General features: G+C 43.8%; 2 protein-coding genes and 1 long non-coding RNA gene across 6 annotated transcripts in view; 1 reads left to right on the forward strand and 2 right to left on the reverse strand.

Moving 5' to 3' along the window:
• Positions 1–18,865, reverse strand: part of LOC120730432 (deleted in malignant brain tumors 1 protein-like) — a 390,545-nt gene that overhangs the window by 204,445 nt on the left and 167,235 nt on the right. The window contains exon 16 of the mRNA XM_040026837.1: positions 5,451–5,756. Within this exon, the coding sequence (XP_039882771.1) occupies positions 5,451–5,756 (306 nt within the window). The remainder of the gene's footprint in view (positions 1–5,450; positions 5,757–18,865) is intronic.
• Positions 1–18,865, forward strand: part of LOC120730433 (deleted in malignant brain tumors 1 protein-like) — a 94,406-nt gene that overhangs the window by 62,257 nt on the left and 13,284 nt on the right. The gene's annotated exons all lie outside the window — the stretch shown is intronic.
• Positions 6,307–18,424, reverse strand: LOC120730450. 2 transcript variants are annotated; one of them, XR_005695113.1, is made up of 3 exons: positions 7,765–8,007; positions 6,508–6,540; positions 6,307–6,385 (listed from the first exon to the last, which is right to left on the reverse strand). It is a non-coding gene; the product is annotated as an uncharacterized LOC120730450 (long non-coding RNA). The 2 variants fall into 2 exon arrangements; XR_005695114.1 differs by lacking the exon at positions 7,765–8,007 and adding an exon at positions 17,508–18,424 and having other exon boundaries at positions 6,309–6,385.

Below are 18,865 nucleotides of genomic sequence, written 5' to 3' on the forward strand. Positions count from 1 at the left end.
ACTTTTTAATGTCTACAGTCTCAGATCAACACAGCCCTGCTGTCCAGCAGGAGCAGCAGCAACCCCTCAACACCAACATTGGTTCATTTACCAACACAAGTCTAACTTAAGTTTCACACTGTTTTTTGTTAGAAAAAAATCTAATTGTTACATGCTTAAAATAAACAAATTGTCAGAAATCTGCACTGTCGTGAACAAAAATTTAAACCTAATTTTTCATGATTTGTTGGATTAACCCTGTGAGGTCCAAAATATAACCATTTTTGACACCTTTTGATTTTACATTTGTATTTCACTTTCAAATTGTTTTATTTTATTTTTTCCCCTTGCCTTGCTTGGTATCATTCTTTTCAGCTCAACCTCACGTGTCTGAATTAATTGTTTTTTCATTGACATACTGTATTAATATTACTGATCTGAAATCACACAAAAAACATAAAATCCTAGTAGTATTTTTTTATTGTAAAAACCACAGACATGTTGAGTAAATTATTTTTTATAAATTGCACATTTTGAAAATGTATGCACACATTTTGTAAACATATACAACTATTTATCTATAAATGCAGTCAATACGCCCGCCATTTTTTAAATTATGTACAACCTATTAAAAATATTACTATAACTAAAATGAGAAAACAATAAGGTGTTGCAATAAGATGCCCCACAAATGATGTGTGCCAGTAAAAAATAAATGTTTGTCCACCACAAGACAGAGGAGAACAGCACAGGGATAAACCTGCAGGCCTGACAACAGGAGGTGTATCACTCCGCTGGTTTGCTACTTGGTGATAGTGTTTTCATTGCAATCTGCCTTTGTGACATTGATTAATGCCCTCACTGACACACCACACAAATCAACGACTACACAGCAGACCAACTATACACTCCACGCTAAACGTCAGAAATCTCCCACATCTAAAAACTCTCTCTCTCTCTCACTCGCTCGTTCTGTCTCGCTCCCGTTACCGTCACTCCCAAAACTTGCCCCTCTTCCTAAACAACCAAATTCCACGTGTTGACTTTAAAAAAAAAAAAAATTGGTCGACATGGTAAATTTTTCCATCGATAGGAAAGAGGTGACTTTTTTTCCTTTCTTTACTGTGTTTGCACTGTCCTTAGAAAACACTTCAAAAAAAAAAGAAAAATGTGACAACAGTATTTAGAAAAAAGCATGGCTTATATATATATATATATATATATATATATATATATATATATATATATATATATATATATATTATATATATATATATATATATATATATATATATATACATATTTATTTATTTTACTGGCCTGTAATTAAAATGTAAAAACCAGTGATACTTTAAAGTGCGAACTTTCAACACGAGCTGAAAGACTCCGCGTGGCTGCAACTTGTTGCTATATCGGCTTAAATCCATCATGTGATTTGGAGGTGCAGCGTGTCCGTGGACCACAGAGGGTTAATAACACTCATCTTCATTCCATTTCAAGAGTGCAACAACCAACCACCTGTGTGAAATCTGAAATTCCCATGATGTTGTTCAAACTGTGCTCTGGCACAATCATAAGCATTGCTAGCTACTGAAAACAAGAAAAAAGCCGGTCCTGCTATGGGCTGAACTATTTGTTAATGGCTGAGGCGGGGAAAACTATGCAACATATTCAGTTTTAGTATTTATATTCACTGTTAACTGTAACTACACTCAAACTGTTAATGCTATCTTATTTTAATAAACAACACTGTCATATGCAAAACTAGGGTGGCACTTGGGGTGCAAGAGATCATTTTAGGGTGGCACTTGCCCCCCAGTGACACCCTTCTACATCCGCCCCTGACTTTGAGCACCCGTCCCCTCAGAAATTTCTGCACAGCCCAGCTGATTACAGCTGCCAAAGAAAACTGACAGTTCTTCAGGATGGAGCTTTGACCGGACCTCTGGTTCAAAATCAGGAGGATGGAGGACAAAAGAGATGGTGTAGAAATGAGACCATGCTCCGTCCAAACATGCTTTCGAGATCCTTGGAGGTCCTGCTCTGCTGGCTGAACTTGTTCCTGGCCTTCCTCGAATGGCTCAAACAGAGCATGTAGGGTCAGTCAGCTCACTGTTCTACTGTCTGCTGAGCTGGAGAAACATAACAACACAGCAATCAGGCTTTCTACATCATTCCTCTTTTCAGTTGAAAAAAAAAAAAACAGGCTAAGGCTTCATTCTCAGCAACAAACATGTTCAGTACCTGACGGTAGAGATGAAGACCAAGGATCATGAGTACAATGACCAGCAGGGCGACCAGTGTTATGACAACAACTTTAACAACGTCTGACTGTTTGGGATCTGATAAAGACACATTCACAGTCATCAAGCATCATTAAAGAGATGACTCAGTCCAGGGGACTTATCTATTACATGTACAGTACACTGAAAACATTTTCAGCCACTCCTTCTTTATGTTTATAACATGGCATTCAGATACTGTTAATCTACTGTAGATAATTTGTTAGGCCAGCCACACTTTTTATTTTTTCCTCTGCTTTTCCAGTCTCATCAGATTTTTGGATGAGACTGAAAGGCAAGAAAAAAAAGGCATAAAACCTTTTTGGTTTTGTGCTTCTCAAACTGTATCATATTTGGCATTTTTCATAGATTTAACTTAAGACATGTCAAAATTGCTGCACTTTGGTGGCAGGTTTTTATTACAATATTGATTAAAGAAACATTAAAAATTGAGCCAAGTTATCTGTTATGTGTAGACACAACACTGGTTGATCAGTCAGGTACAAGGACTGGACTGAAAATGAGTGATAAAGCAGCTAATGTCCAAAGAAAAACAGTGAAAGACCTTCAAAAAGCTGGAGACCTATGGCTCAAGACCACATGTTGTCATGTGATAAAGTACAAAAATACTTACTGCATATTTATGGTTAATATTTCTATGTATCTCAGGCTACTGCATTGTATGCATCAAAGTAGTAGTACCATAACTCATAACCTGAACCTCTCTGTTATTTAACGCTGACCTGAACACAAACCCAGCAGCCTCTGCTTCAACTTACCTGACATAGTGACAGATAGCAGGGGGCTCTCAGAGGACAAGTCATGGTAAAAAACATAGACGTGATAAATGCAACTGTAGTTTCCTTGGTGGGTGGGCTCTGCAGCAGGAAACAGGAAGTGGGCGGGGTGATTGACAGCTGGCTGGGTGTAGTTGTACGCCATGTTGGATGAGGTGAAGGTGAGCTGGAAGGAGCCCCCCGGGTACTGTGGCTGGATGGAGCAGCTGATGGTGAAGTTTGAGCCCCTGGACACCTGAAGCCCCTGCTGCTGGGCCATGGAGACCCCATTCATGAAGGACACAGAGATGATTGGCTGAACCAGCAGGTCTGTAAACATTGAGATGATGCAAGGTGAGGTCACATCTACCTTCTGTAAAAAAAATGAAGCAGGATCTCAGCTGGGTGCACTCTCTCCAAAATCATTTACTGTAAACAGCAGAGCATATGTCTGCTCCTCGAGCCCTCTCTCGAACCATTAACCTCCAGTTTTCCCGTCTGGTGGACAGTTTGTGTTCTTTATTCAATTTGTTTCAGTTTTCAGGTTGTTTTAGTCACAGCAGCTCTTTATCTCCTTTCTCATCCCGACTTGTCTGTTTTATTTCCAACCAGTTTGGAGATGAACTTACATTTTAAGTTAGTAACTGATTTGCTGGTGAACACTGATTGTCTACAACAGATGCAACAGTCAAGGTAAAATGGCTTTCTTTTGACATTGGGTATTAATATGTGTTAAGTTTTAGTTTGCAAAGTTTTCATGTCACAATTATACAAATAATTCCACTAATTATGTCCAGATACTTTTTTGGTGTTGCTACTTCAGTATCAGCTAACTGAGCAGATTTTGTCTTTCGGGGTTCAGACGGTAACTCTTTTTGCCATTTAAGAAAAGTCTGAGATGGTTAAGTTAAATGAGACAGGCAAAAGGAAATACAGGAATTCAGGTGTCTTTACTGGTCAAGCAGATAATAAATAACTGACATAAAAATGGAATGAAGCATTTGATAAAATTTCCCAGAAAGTATGAACATATTTCAGAAGAGCAGTGATTGTGACAAACAAGAACTAAACCCTGCAAAGTCGATAAGATAAGGATATGTGGATAGATGATTCTGCTTACCTTTGCAGGTGACATTCAGGGTTAGGAAAGAGGAAGATGATTTTGCACATTCTCTCAGAGCAGATCCGGAGTGAACACAATCAGGCTCAATTTTCAACACAGAAATCTCAGAGGGCTCATTTTTCCATTGTATAGAAAATGCAGAGCCGCAGCCCAAATGTTCACAGACGACATGTGCCTCCTTCAGATCCCAGTCAAAATAATCGATTGTTCTCCACTTTCCCACTTTCACCTCCAGCATGCCTGCACAGCGACTGGCTTGGCCCACCAACCTGACAGGCTCTGAACAGAAAGCAGAGTTTTTACATAAGTCATTATTTTGACAGTGCCGAGTTGTTTTCCCTGAGAATCTGTTCAGTAGAAGTTTGAGATAAATGTTGTTAAATTCTTCCCCACACAAAAGTTTTTAAACCTTATTGATGAAACACTGCAGCACGACCTGGAAATTTAAAGAAAAGGACCAAAGTAAAACTGTATTTAACCTCTTTTATGTTTACTTATTTAACACTCTGAGAGAGCAAAGAACCGTCAGCCTGCTCTCTGAGTCCAATTTCATCCACCTCTTGTGTGAGGAGGACGTTCTTCCTCACTTCTTCTCCCTTCTTCTGCTTTTCTCCTCCTTCTCCTCCTCCAGTCTGCAACAATTAAGGTAAACTGGGAAACGCTTATTTAGACACTGTAGCCTCGTCTCCACTGGACATTTTAACCCTATATAAATAGCTTTAATAGCTGCAGGTCCAAGAAACTGACTGTATCTGTCTACAGACTTGTCTCTCTGTCTCTGTCCTTCTGCCTTTGTCTCTGGGCAGGCAGGTGAGTGACAAATGAGGTAACCAGCTTGAGAGCGTAGGCGAGTTAAAATGACAGAGTTCTTCAATTCAAACAGGCTTAAAGGAATCCGTGCTGAAGCTCTGGCATATGTGCAAAAACAACTACACAGTGCTTCAGAAGCACAGTGTCGAGGCTTCATTAGTCTGGCCAGAGTGAGGTGATCAATGATGTCCAAAGATTCATTCGTCCCTTTAATGGTGCCTGATCCAGTGGATTACAAAGAATTAAATGATTGGTAGGATCATTTATGTGTATAATGTATAAAAATATACATATACATTACAATATTACATTTAAACATACCTATCCCCTGGTTTATTACATGAGCATGTGGATGCAGGGACCTGACAGCAGAGGTATACTGCCAATATGTACATAAAATGTGTTGGGAGTATGCAGAGAGTCATCAGTAAAAGAATAAAGTGAGTTTGAACCACATCAAAGCTGCAGCTCCTCTTCTACCTGAGCAGGTGAGTCCAACAGCTTTGCCAGGTGAGCAGCTGTTTCTAGCTGAGCCTGAGCTTCTACAGTCCAGGAGAGCAGACTCATGGCCTCCACACTGGTACTCTTTGCTCCACACTGGAGCCTCCACTTCTTCATAGAGCGCCCCCTGGAGGACCGAAGGAGGCCCACAGCCGAGCTCCCTACAGACCACCTCTGCATCCTGCTGGTCAAAGTCAGCTTCACACACTGAGGACCAGCTCTGGTTAGACTTCACCTCCAGTCTGCCTGAACACAGACTGGAACCATTCAGCAGCCTGACAGAGTCTGGAGACATCAGAGAAGATTAAACAGAGAGATCAGAGACAGCAGAGACATGTTTCAGCTGTCAGTGATTTGTTTTTGTGGTGCGTCAATATCAGCAAATATTTGCTAAATTTTCTACTTTGTATGAAAAATAAAATGATACTATTTTAGAGAATACTCCAAAGATTCAAAAGGGTTACTTTAAGAAGTGCCTTGACTACAGGTGGCTGTGTGGGTGTCAGGATACTGATGAGCCACAGATGGACTGATAGAAGAAGTCTTTTCAGGCTTTTCTGCTGCTGCAGATGATGTGCTACTATTCTACCTGGTCTTTGTGTCTGGTGCATCAGTGTCACTGATGGGCTGACCTGAGCAGGTGAGCTCCACGGCAGAGGAGAAGCCTTCTGTTGTTACACAGTTCCTCAGAGCAGATCCTGACTGAACACAGGTAGAATTGACCCCCCACACTGAGCTTTGTGGGGACTGTTCTATAGAAACAGCGGAGCCACAGTCCAGATGTTTACAGACTACAGCTGCTTCATTCAGGGTACAGTCAATGAATTGCAATGGTTTCCACTCTCCCAGATGTTTCACCTGCAGTGTACCTCCACAGTGATTGGCTCCTCCCACCAACCTGACATCATCAGACTCTGAACAGAAAGCAGAGCGTCATCAGTAAAGAAGCAATTTTACTTCTGAAACGATGAGAGACAAATGCGAGTCACGATTTTCCCTCAGTGATTGTTCATTTCACTTTAATTTTTCTGTGTACCTGTTGAATCTTGTTTTCCATAAGCCTGAATTCCTGAGGAGAAAATCAGAGAACCATCAGCATAAAGCAGGATTCTGTGGAGCTCAGCTGTGGAAATAACTCTTAGTGTTAGGGTCATTTTGATTATAGTTGTCATTCTTGCACTTAAATTTGTAGCCTTGTTTCAAACTGTATGATTAAAGACATTGTTCTGTTTCTATTGTCCTCCCCTACATGTAGAATGGTGGGGGAAGCTACAGTGTTTAACTGCAGGCACATTCTATGTAAACGTTCTGTTTTCTTATTTAGTAAACTTGCTGCCCTTTATGGCCTCACCTATGCTTGTGTATGGTGTACCATTAAAGGGGTTAAGCCATTTACAGGGTGAGGGGAGATGACCCTTTGTGATCAACAGGAAGTCACTTATTTGGGTTTTAACCTGCAAACACGCACGCACATGCACACGCACACGCTCACGCACGCACACACAGGGGTTGACAATGGGTGGTGCTTGTGTATTCACAGAATAAAAGGCTGCAGGGAAGGGTCGGTCATTTGAGGTCGGGTGAAGAGCTGCAGCCTGATCCGACCAGGCTTCCCTTGCAAGTTAAAACGGATCGATGTTTGTCTTGCTTTGTTCACGGGTGATAAGTCTCTGAACCAGCAGGGCCTGCAAGCGCAGACCCAAAACTCAGGTTTTGTCTGATTAGTATCTTCTGTCAGTATTTTATATAATATCTAAATAACCAGAGTGCAGAGTACAGAAGTCAAAGACTGATTTAAAAGCATGAACAACGTGATCAAATAAAATTTAGTTCAATTCAGTTTTATTTATATAGCTAAATACCAATAAAAGTCACCTCAAGGTGCTGTATTGCTTTTGTTTTTCACAGATGCAGTCTTGTAAACTTTTTTTAAACACATGTTGATCTTGAATCAAATCCCTGAAGAGCATGAACAGTTTCCAACTGGAAATGACACCATTATTATTTACTACTGGTTATTATTACTTGTAGTTTGGTGCTATACAAATAAAATTGAATCAAACTTAACTGAATTATTAAACATAGTATGTGAAGAAAACTCCTCATTTACATTTAAAAAATGGAGCATAGATAGTTATGATTCAAACGAGAGCAGCACAATATTGGGGATGCAGTCAAAATTAAGAGAATGATAAATTATAAAAAATGTAATATCATCTGTAAAGCATCTGATTGACAAAAGCACATGTTTTTCAGCATGACAATGATCAGAAACACTGCAGTAACAGCATACCTAGACAGACAAACACAGTGGAACACTGTCAGTCATAGATTGGACTCCCCAGAGCCTGAATATTCCTGACAGAGAGCAAAACAAAAGGCAGAAACACCAAGAGAAGTGCTTTGAATGTCCTTCAAGAAGAGATGACAGAGAACTGCTCAGAGAGCTCAGATTGAGCTGAAGTATGAAGCTGCTGACACCAAATATTGACTTTCAAACTTTTTTTCATTAGTGCAATAAAAACAAATCAAAGCAGTCCTACCTGAGCCCCACAGCAGCAGCAGCACAAACAGCTGATCCATGTCCGGATAAACGTGTCTCTGTCTGTGCTCTGCTATGTTCATCACATGCTGTCCGGTTTATAAATTTAGGTTACACTAGTTTCGTTATAATAGAAGAATTTGCTAAAAGAAAAAAACAAAAGCACAGGGAGGCGAGTTGTGTGTATCTGCCAAGAGAATCTCATCTTTCTCATCACACTGATCAGAATTCCCATCGTTTATGTTTACTTTTCTCTGTTCTGTATGAGTCTGTCACAAGAGTAAAAACATAAACTCAGTTATTACTAATGCTGAAATTATTAAGAATCCAGCAGCCAGAGTCCACGAGTAAACCACCAAACCAATCTTCAAAGTTCAAATTCAAATTCAAATTCAAATTTTATTTGTCACGTACACAGTCATACACAGTACGATATGTAGTGAAATGCTTGGACAACTGCTCGTGACCTAAAGAAAACAAAAAAGGAAAAGGCTATGAATAAGATAGGAAATAAATATGAAAAATTAAAAAGGGTAAATTTAACTAGGAAGGAATAAAATATAAATTAAGGTTAAAAATGAAATAACTGTACAACACAAATTAGAATGAAGGGTAAATTTAACTGGGAGAATAAGATAAAATATATAAATTAAAGTTGAAAATAAAATAACTGTACAACAAAATACACAATATAGAACTATATAAGAATGTATGAAGAAATATAAATAAATATATACACAATAACAGCAGCATATACACAATAACAGCAGCGTGATTTAAGTAATGAAGTGAAAACAATGTCCAGAATGTCCAGTGTGTGTGTAAGAACTGTATGTGTGGGTCAGTACTGTGTGGTGGTGTGATTGAGAGACCGTATTGCCTGCGGGAAGAAGCTCCTCCTCAGTCTCTCTGTGTTGGTCTTCAGGGAGCGGAATCGCTTTCCTGACCTCAGCAGAGAGAACAGTCTGTTGTTGGGATGGCTGAGGTCCTTCACGATCTTCCTGGCCTTGGTCCAGCACCGCCTGCTGTAGATTGAGTGCAGGTCAGGGAGCTCGGAGCGGATGGTGCGCTCAGCTGATCGCACAACCCTCTGTAGAGCTCGTCTGTCCTGCATGGTGCTGTTCCCGAACCAGGTTAAGATGTTTCCCGTCAGGATGCTCTCTATGGTGCAGGAGTAAAAGTTCCTGAGCACCTTGGAGGGCAGTTGGAAGTCTCTCAAGCGTCTGAGGTGGTAGAGACGCTGACGGGCCTTTTTCACCACGGTGTTGATGTGACAGGACCATGACAGGTCCTGCGTGATGTGAACTCCGAGGTATTTGAAGCTGTCCACTCTCTCCACTGGGCACTCGTTGATGACAGGGGTCTGGTAGTTCCTCTCCTGCTTAGTGCTGAAGTCCACTATCAGCTCCTTTGTCTTACTGACGTTTAGAAGGAGGTTGTTCCTCTGGCACCAGTTCTCCAGATTCCTAATCTCCTTCAGGTAGGCCGTCTCGTTGTTATCAGAGATCAGGCCCACCACGACGGTGTCGTCAGCAAACTTGATGATGGTGGTGGAGCTGGTAGTGGCCACACAGTCATATGTGTACAAAGAGTACAGCAGGGGGCTCAGAACACACCCCTGGGGGGCTCCAGTGCTGAGAGTGGTGGAGGCTGAGACATGTCCGCCCATCCTTACTGCCTGTGGTCTGCCAGTTAGGAAGTTGGAGATCCACTGACACATAGATGAGCTGAGTCTCAGATGCTCCAGCTTGGTGGTGAGTGTGGAGGGAATTATGGTGTTAAATGCAGAGCTGTAGTCTATGAAGAGCATTTTAACATAATTCCCCCTTCTAGTGTCCAAGTGAGTGAGTGATGTGTGGAGGAGATGAGAGATGGCATCGTCTGTGGAACGATTTGGACGGTAAGCGAACTGTAGTGGGTCCAGTGTGTCTGGTAGTGAAGAAATGATGAAGTCTCTGACCAGGCGTTCAAAGCACTTCATCACTACTGAGGTGAGGGCTACAGGGCGATAGTCATTGAGAGAAGCAGGGTGGGGTTTCTTCGGGACAGGAACAATGATGGACTCTTTGAAGCATGTGGGGATCACCGACTGAGATAAAGAGATGTTGAATATCTCAGTGAACACAGGAGCTAGCTGGTATGCGCAGTCTCTTAGGATACGACCTGGGATGCCGTCTGGGCCTGCTGCTTTCCTGGTGTTCACTTTCTTGAAGGCTCTCCTTACTTCATGCTCGGAGATGACGAGCACGTTTCCGGTGCTGGCAGTATCTTCCTGTCTGCAGCCGTTAGCGCCGCTAACACTAGCATCGTTGGAGTCCTTAGCTGCAGCCTCAAAGCGAGCATAGAAAGTGTTCAGCTCGTCTGCCAGAGTCACGGCCGCGTTCGTCATACCGGTTGTTGGTGCTTTATAGTCCGTTATTGTCCTTAGTCCCCGCCACAGGCTCCTAGAGTCACTCTGTTGGAGTTGTGACTCTAGTTTCCTCCCGTAGCGCTGCTTCGCCTCTTTCACCGCCCTCCGCACGTTATATGACGTGGCTTTGTACGGGTCCATGTCCCCCGTCGTGAGTCCCGTGTTGTAGGCAGCGGTGCGGGATCTCAGAGCGTCGCGGATGGTTTTATCCACCCACGGCTTCTGGTTGGGAAACGTTGTGATAGTCTTTGTCTCCACGGTATCATCCGCTAGTTTCCCGATGAATCCCACAACCGCTTCCGTAAACACGTTGACATCATCATCGGAGCTGTTTCTGAACATGCCCCAGTCTGCGTCATCGAGTGCGTCCTGTAACGCGGCCACCGATTGATCCGTCCAGCGCGCGACCTTCCTCTGAACCGGAACTTCCTGTTTCAGCCTTTGTTTGTATTTTGGGATGAGGAAGATGGCGGCGTGATCAGATTTGCCAAAAGGAGGGCGGGATTGTGCCTTGTAGCCGTCCTTGACCGTAGTGTAGCAGTGGTCCAGTGTCCTTTCACCTCTGGTGGGGCAGGTGATGTGTTGATAAAAGTTCAGCGCTGCACGTTTGAGGTTGGCACTATTAAAGTCCCCCGTCACAATAAGCGCAGCGTCCCGGTGTTGTGTCTGGTGCTGTGTGAGTGCCTCATGCAGCTCGCATAAGGCGGTGACCGTGTCCGCTTGTGGTGGAATATAAACGGCACTTACAATGACCGATGTAAATTCCCGAGGTAGATAAAAAGGACGACACATGATGGTGTGCAGGAGCGTGTGAGAGGAACAACGTTCGCACTGTTGCACCAGTTGTTGTTCACCATTAAACACACGCCGCCTCCCCTTGACTTCCCCAAGTCCCGTGTCCTGTCCATGCGGTGAACCGAGAAGAACTCGGCCGGCTGGATGGCGTGGTCCGGCACCGCTGGGTTCAGCCATGTCTCGGTGAAGCAGAGGAGATTGCAGTCCCGAATGTCTCTCTGGAACTTTACCCTGGCCCTGAGGTCGTCAAGCTTGTTCTCCAGTGACTGGACGTTGGCGAGCAGGATGCTAGGCAGAGGTGTGCGGTGTGCACGAGCTCTCAGCCTGTTCCTGACGCCGGCTCGCTTCCCTCTAGGCTGCCGCCGCTTCCCTTTGTTCTCCCTCAAGATCACACTCGGCCAGCTCGGATCCGGAGTTAAAAACTTCGAATTGTGAGTACATTGTATACCAATAGAAACAAGAGTGTCACTGTCATACCTAATGTACCGAATGGTGGTGATTTTGCCGATTTAGAAACGCTGAAAACTAACTTAAAAAACAAAGACAAAGAAAAAGTGGTCGGAGCAGTCGTGACGGCAGCCGACCTCACCGGCGCCATCTTTTGAAGGCCAATCTTATCCAGGAGGAAACTGTCTCTCAGTGCAGCTGGTTTAAGGTGTAAATCTCCAACTTTTACTAGTGAATACACATCTGTTCAGTTACTATTGCTGAATTCATTAACACAAGGGTGACAGTGGGTAAAGAACTGTCATGATCCTGGGTCTGCTGACCCAGCGTTTTGTGTTTAGTTTATGTAGCCTTCAGGTTTCCTAAGTTCATCGTTATCATGCCTAGTTGTTTCCAGTTAATTTTTACCCCTCGTGTTTCCACTATGTTAAGTCTCCCCTGCTTTTCATGTATTTCATGTCTGTGGCTTATGTTGTCAAGTTCAGGTTGTCATGTCTATATCTCACTGTGTTTCCTGTTTTATTGTGAAGAGGTCTGGCGTGTCTGTGTTCATCATGTTCAGTTACTCTCCCCCTGTGATGTAATTATGTTCATGTGTCAGCTGGGTCCCCATGTGTTGCCACTTCCCTCATTATCCTCCTGTGTCCATTTAGTCTGTGTGCTCTCAGTCATTCTTTGTCAGGTCGTCTGTTGTATTCGTCCGTTGTACTGCTCCGTTGTTCCTATGTCTCCGCTCCAGGTATCCCTGTCAGTTCGTTATGTTTAGAGTTTTGTATGTTTCTGACTATTACCCTCATGTCCCGTCTGATGCTAACAACAATCAGCTCACTTCCGATCCATGGGAAATTTCCCTTATGGATGACGACGTGGACTGGGAGGATCCGTTTTGTTTTACTCCCTCTACACAGGGAGGGATGAAAGACAATTCCCGCTCGCCTAAGCCTACACATACGGTTAAAGGAAAGACTGTTAATTACGCTACCAGGACAAACACACTCGGTTCCGCTTCCGTCTGTTCGGGTTCTGTCAGGTCCGTTTCAGTTATCCCCGAGTCAACCCGCTTTGCTACCACTAACCCACGGATTTCGAAAGCTGTTAAACCTAGGACTGCAAATGCTAAGACTGCTAAGCATGAAGTGGACGGCGGGTTCATTTTTGATAGATCCGTTTTTGTCGACCCCGTATGTATTGACCCTGAGCCTGCCGTTTCTACGACTGTTTTTTCTGAGCCTACTCCCGTTCCTGCTCGTGTTTCTCCCCCCGGGGCAGCTCGGGCCCAGCGTACCTCTGCACCCGTGTCTGTTCCTCGGGTGGGGGAGACTGAGGCCCAGTTGGCTCCCGCTCTGGTTTCCAGGCCGGCTGAGGCTCTGACCCTTTCTGCACCCGTACCTGCTCCTCGGGTGGGAAGGGCAGTTGCCCAGCCGTTGCCAGTACCTGTTCCGGTCCCCAGGGTGAGGGCAGCCAGGATACAGCCCGTCTCCGCACCCGTACCTACTCCTCGGGTGGGAGTGGCTAGTGTCCGGCATGCTCCTGCACCCGTCCCTGTCTCTACTGAGGGCTCAGGAGAATTCGGTCTGCAATCCACACCGCCATTGCTACTGCATGCCTTTCAGTCATTAGCTCAGTCGTTAGCTCTGTTAGCAGCCCGGTCCGTAGCTTACATTCCTGTGCTTCCGTTAGCCCAGCCCTTAACCCACTGTGCAGCTCAGTCATTTGCTCCATCACCTGCTCAGCCTCATGCCTCGTCAGCTGGAGGGCCCGAGGAGCCCGTCCAGCCTCATGCCACGTCAGCTGGAGGGTCCGAGGGGCCCGTTCAGCCACCCGTCTCCGCTGGAGGGCCCGAGGAGCCCGTTCAGCCACCCGTCTCCGCTGGAGGGCCCGAGGAGCCCGTTCAGCCGCCACCTGTGGCCGCCTCGTCATCGGTTTCTGCTTCGCCGCCTACGCCTGGTCCGGCTTCAGCCTCGGCCTCTGCTTCATCGCCTACGCCTGGTCCGGCTTCAGTCTCGGCCTCTGCTTCATCGCCTATGCCTGGTCCGGCCTCAGCCTCATCGCCTACGCCTGGTCCGGCCTCAGCCTCTGCAGCCCCGCCTGGTCCGGCTTCGTCTGGTCCTGTGCCCACCGGGCACAGGACCAGACCCCTGAACTGCTCCGTGGTCTCCTTCGTCGCCATTGCCGCCCGCCGCCGGGCCGGCCCCCTGCTCAAGTCAACTGTGGACTTCTGGACCGTCACCCTCCGGGTCGGCCCCCTGAGGTGTTGCGAACTGTTTCCTGTGCTCTTGATGGACGTTTTGTTTTGTGGCCTTGTTTCTGGCCCTCCGTCCTGGGCCCCCGCCGCCCACCCTTGGTGGGTTGCCTTTTGGTTTTGTCTTTTCGAGGTTTTGGGCGTCTGGTATCCGCCCTTGAAGGGGGGGCTCTGTCATGATCCTGGGTCTGCTGACCCAGCGTTTTGTGTTTAGTTTATGTAGCCTTCAGGTTTCCTAAGTTCATCGTTATCATGCCTAGTTGTTTCCAGTTAATTTTTACCCCTCGTGTTTCCACTATGTTAAGTCTCCCCTGCTTTTCATGTATTTCATGTCTGTGGCTTATGTTGTCAAGTTCAGGTTGTCATGTCTATATCTCACTGTGTTTCCTGTTTTATTGTGAAGAGGTCTGGCGTGTCTGTGTTCATCATGTTCAGTTACTCTCCCCCTGTGACGTAATTATGTTCATGTGTCAGCTGGGTCCCCATGTGTTGCCATTTCCCTCATTATCCTCCTGTGTCCATTTAGTCTGTGTGCTCTCAGTCATTCTTTGTCAGGTCGTCTGTTGTATTCGTCCGTTGTACTGCTCCGTTGTTCCTATGTCTCCGCTCCAGGTATCCCTGTCAGTTCGTTATGTTTAGAGTTTTGTATGTTTCGTTTTAGTTCACCCAGTTTAGGTCATTGTTTAGTTTTCATCGATTCCCTATTATTTTGTACCCTCGTTTCTTGCCTTAATAAACGGCTTGTTTTGTTATTCATATCTCATTTCGGTCTGCGCTTGAGTCCTTCCCTGCAACATATGGTCTGCCCTAGCCAGACCGTGACAAGAACAGTCACCAAAGAAAGTTTTTCCTCATGCAGTCATTGGGTGTTAGTGTAAATGTGAATGTTAGACAAGGCACATAGATGCAGAATAAATAAAATATATGTGTGTCTGTGTGTGGTTAAGTGAAGGAGGCTTTTAGTAAAAGTCACTTGGACTGCTCAAGTATGAGCAGATTGACCAATCAGAGCCATGTGTAATGCAGAACTGAGTAATGGAAAAATGTAGACAGAGGAAACAGCACTGAGTTCTTTCAAAGCAGCAGTCATATTCTTGTAAAAATGGTGATTTGTGTGGGCTGAATAAACTCCACCCACCCCGTAATAGGTCAGCATTTCTGATTATCCCCCAGTCCAGTTGAAAATTTTTAAACAGGAGGAAGACCACACTGGTGAAATTCACTGCTGACAGTTAATAAAGTGTAACTTGGTTTTGCAAAAAACAGTCAATAAAAGATACATCAGACCGAGAATGATATATGCGATAAATGAAAACATATCTCATGTCAAAGGTTAGGAAGTCTCAAAACTCTGATTATGGAAGAAAGTCTTCTGTGTCTCTGTTTGTGCACATCTTAAAGCACAGAAAATGATTTGGAAGCAAACAGAAAAGGACAATAACTGTTAAAAGAAAAACAACTGAGCTGAAATAAGACGAGTTGCTGAAATCAAGGACCAAGAGCCTTAGCTGGATCAAAAAGTACCATCCAACATGCCTAATATAAAACATAGCAAGAGGAAAACAACACAAGACAGCACATTCAGATAAAATGAGTCACGCTCCAATAATTCATCCCACATGTTGGTAAAAAATCCAGAACTGAAATCCTGTTTCCAGGAAGAAAGCCACAAGAGTCCATGCAAAGCATTAGCTGGGGCTTAGAAATTCTCAGGAAAGTGCAAAAATTCAGCATGGAGATGTCCTGAATGCAGGTGTCATGCCAGAAAATGAAGACCAAAACAAAATGTTGGCCAATATGAAAAACACAGTAAGATAATGCCACTTCCAATACAACACTAACAATGCTTCTTTACCAGGAACAGAAATCTAGTGTTTGATAGTGATGCACTGAAATATGCACGTCTGAACCTTTTGAGAATGGTGGTGAAAGAAACACTGAACAGCAGAGACAGCAAGTAATTGTTTAAGACTAAGGCATCTTGGAACGGTTTGAAAAGATGCTCTTAGAGGTTTGTGTCAGTGTATGCTATAATGCCATGGAGTTTGTGTAACTGTTCGGCAGTGTGAACAACCATCTTTGAACAGAGGTGGTGGTTTATGACACCAACTGTCTGCCATCTATAATCGAGTTTTGAGATCCCTTCCCAGAAGGGTTAACGCCCACTCACATCCTGGGCCATTTGACCTCAATAAATCACATGATAGGGTGCAGCTAGGTTTCACAATGGGTTCACCTTGCCTGATTGTGACTCACACCCGTTTTCACACCTTGGCTCATGTGAGAGGAGTGTGAGCGTGTTAATCACTGCCCTGCACCCTTCCTTTGGAACCCCTGGAGCCCTCTTCCCTTGATCACTGTTTATATGTACATATCTCACATGGTGTACATAAATTCTCCTTCGATTGCACAGGTATGAGTCCTGCAATTGAGTCCTGCCTAACCCAACGTGATATGAGCAATGTTTATTTCAACACTGGCCCCACCTTTCCAGATATCCCACCTACTGTTCCCCAGTAGGAGTAGGAGCTATTAATATTTAGATCCATACCCTGATACTGGTAACAGACTGATACTAGCAGTACAGGATCAACCCTTTGGTTAATTTTTCAAGTTTTTTGTGAAAAGCACCGATATCGGTGCAGAACCTCACTTAAACAAAGGCTGTATTTAGCTAGTCCCTTATTCCTCAGAGCAAACAGCCCACATATTCGATTTGGTAGATTTTTACACAACCTGCCCTCTCCGATGCAAACCCTGAGGGATTTGTGTCAACACATAGGCTCAAACCAGGGAATATTCACTTGTTAGACAAAGGTTGGACCACTACACAACAGGCATACATTAAAAAAAGTGCTGTTTGGGCAGGTTAAACTTGTTTGAGTTTACCCCTTTCTCATTGATATTTATGTATTTTAGAAAATCTTAATGCAGTTTTATTCTGTGAAGCATCTAATTTAGCTCCGAAAGATGCTTTAGAAATAAAATTGTCTTGCCACCTCTGCCACAGTGAAATGCATGGTCCCCATGTGCCACCCCCCCCAAAACATCTGGAAAAACAAGCAAACAAATATTGTAGGAATAATAATAAGGCAGAGAAATACTGTCGGTAATAACTGCAATATGTTCTCTGCTTTCATCTGTCAGCTCTGAGATGAAATAAAGGCAGTGTGGGAGAGCCTGATGCTGTTGTCTCTGTTATTTATGCAGTTTAAGTTTAAGGAACTCAAAATAAGAGGGTAAAGTTAGCAGGACCTGCAGATTTAAAGGTACATAAAATATTAAGGATCTGTTTCCAGAACTTTATGAACAACTTCAGTGAAGTTCTCACTGCAGATACATTAAACGTCTGAGGCTCCAATTCATGAACTTGAATATGCCAACACACAGGTTTTATAATGCTGCTATAAAGCTGCTGTTACTAAGAAGGACCTGACCTAACTAGTTGGAGGTCTTTCTTCAAGTTCAGTGTTATTTGTTTAACCAACTGCAATGCTCTTCAGACCCTGGCCTGTAACAGCTTGTATTAACTGTGTGCATTCTGCACAAATCAGGAACAAAACACACAGAGAAGGCTGACAAAATAGAACCAGTACTTACCCAAGAATGAGAAAGTTATCAGCAAAACATCAAAATCAGACAGACCAAGCTCAATGGAGCACAACGTTTTTTAGATTAAAGAGAAAATCCTCATGTTCAGGCTTCTGCACTTAATGTGGACCTTTTCACTCATTCTGCAACAGAAAAAGGGCAAAACCACCACCCACTTATGTGTGACCACAGAAGTTTCATATGAGCCTCAACTGAGCTTTGGTGTGGATTCCTGCTGAAGGCATAGCTGTGCATTGTGCCCGCCTTTTGTTACAATGTGAAGGACAAGCTTTAGGGCTTCATTTTATCTTTGACATACTTGAGAAACTGCAGGATGCTGAACAGCTACTGATGATCCCACTTGGAGCTCTAAGAGAAATCAGAGGCTAAAGGTTTCATCTGTGAAACATCCACCCAAGGGAACCAAAACTGTTCACACTCAGCCAACAGACTTTTTTCCACTCTCAGAAGGAGAGGATCATTTTTCATGGTAAGCAGGGTGTGTTCACAAGAGGTGGGATGATCCCCTGGGTAGGAGACCACCCTGACAGTCCCAGATGGTGCAGTCCCCATAGACTCCCATGTTAAAATTTCCAATGCTACAAGTTTAATATCATGTTTACCACCTGATATAAAAAAACAAACGAACAAAAAAATGGTTTTGGTCTCCAGCATAGTCTGTGTTTCCCCACCATTATTAACTAGACTCTATGATTCTTTACAGGTGACATCCAAGGCAAAGAGGAAAAGAAATATTCAGATGGTTTTGTAATTTTCAAGATATTGTGCAAATGGAAGAAATCAGTCCTACATATGTGATTAATATGTGCGCTGAAGGACGTATCCTGGTCAAAAATGACACCAACGTTCCTCACAGCAAGCATCTGACACCATGTTTCTGAGATTTTCAGGGTTGAGTCCAATTAACTCAGTTTTATCTGAATTTAGAAGCTGAACTTTAGAGGTCATCCTGTTTTTTATGTCTGTAAGACATTTCTGCCATTTAAGTAATTGGGGTATTCATCTAGTTTCAGAGTCGACTGCTAGAGGCCAGAAGAAGGTCATTAATAACCTTCGCTAAAGCCGCCTCTATGCTCGGATTGCTGTATTCCAAATCCTGACTGAAACACTTCACATAAACTGTTAACTATCAGTCAGCTGTTTGACAACTGCTCTTTAAAGGATTTCTGACATGAAAAGGCTAGAAATCTAAAAGTTTAATTATCACCATTTCAAAAGCCTGCGGTATGTAATGAAGATAGATGGACGATGGACCCAACAAAAAGCTTTGTTGCATGAATTCCCCCCAAAAAACAAAAGTCTGGCATGCAGAGGTAGGAAGTAGGGAAAAAAGAGAACACACAGCA

The sequence above is a fragment of the Simochromis diagramma genome, unplaced genomic scaffold (assembly GCF_900408965.1).
Source record: "Simochromis diagramma unplaced genomic scaffold, fSimDia1.1 OVJJ01000293.1, whole genome shotgun sequence".
Classification (NCBI taxonomy): domain Eukaryota; kingdom Metazoa; phylum Chordata; class Actinopteri; order Cichliformes; family Cichlidae; genus Simochromis; species Simochromis diagramma.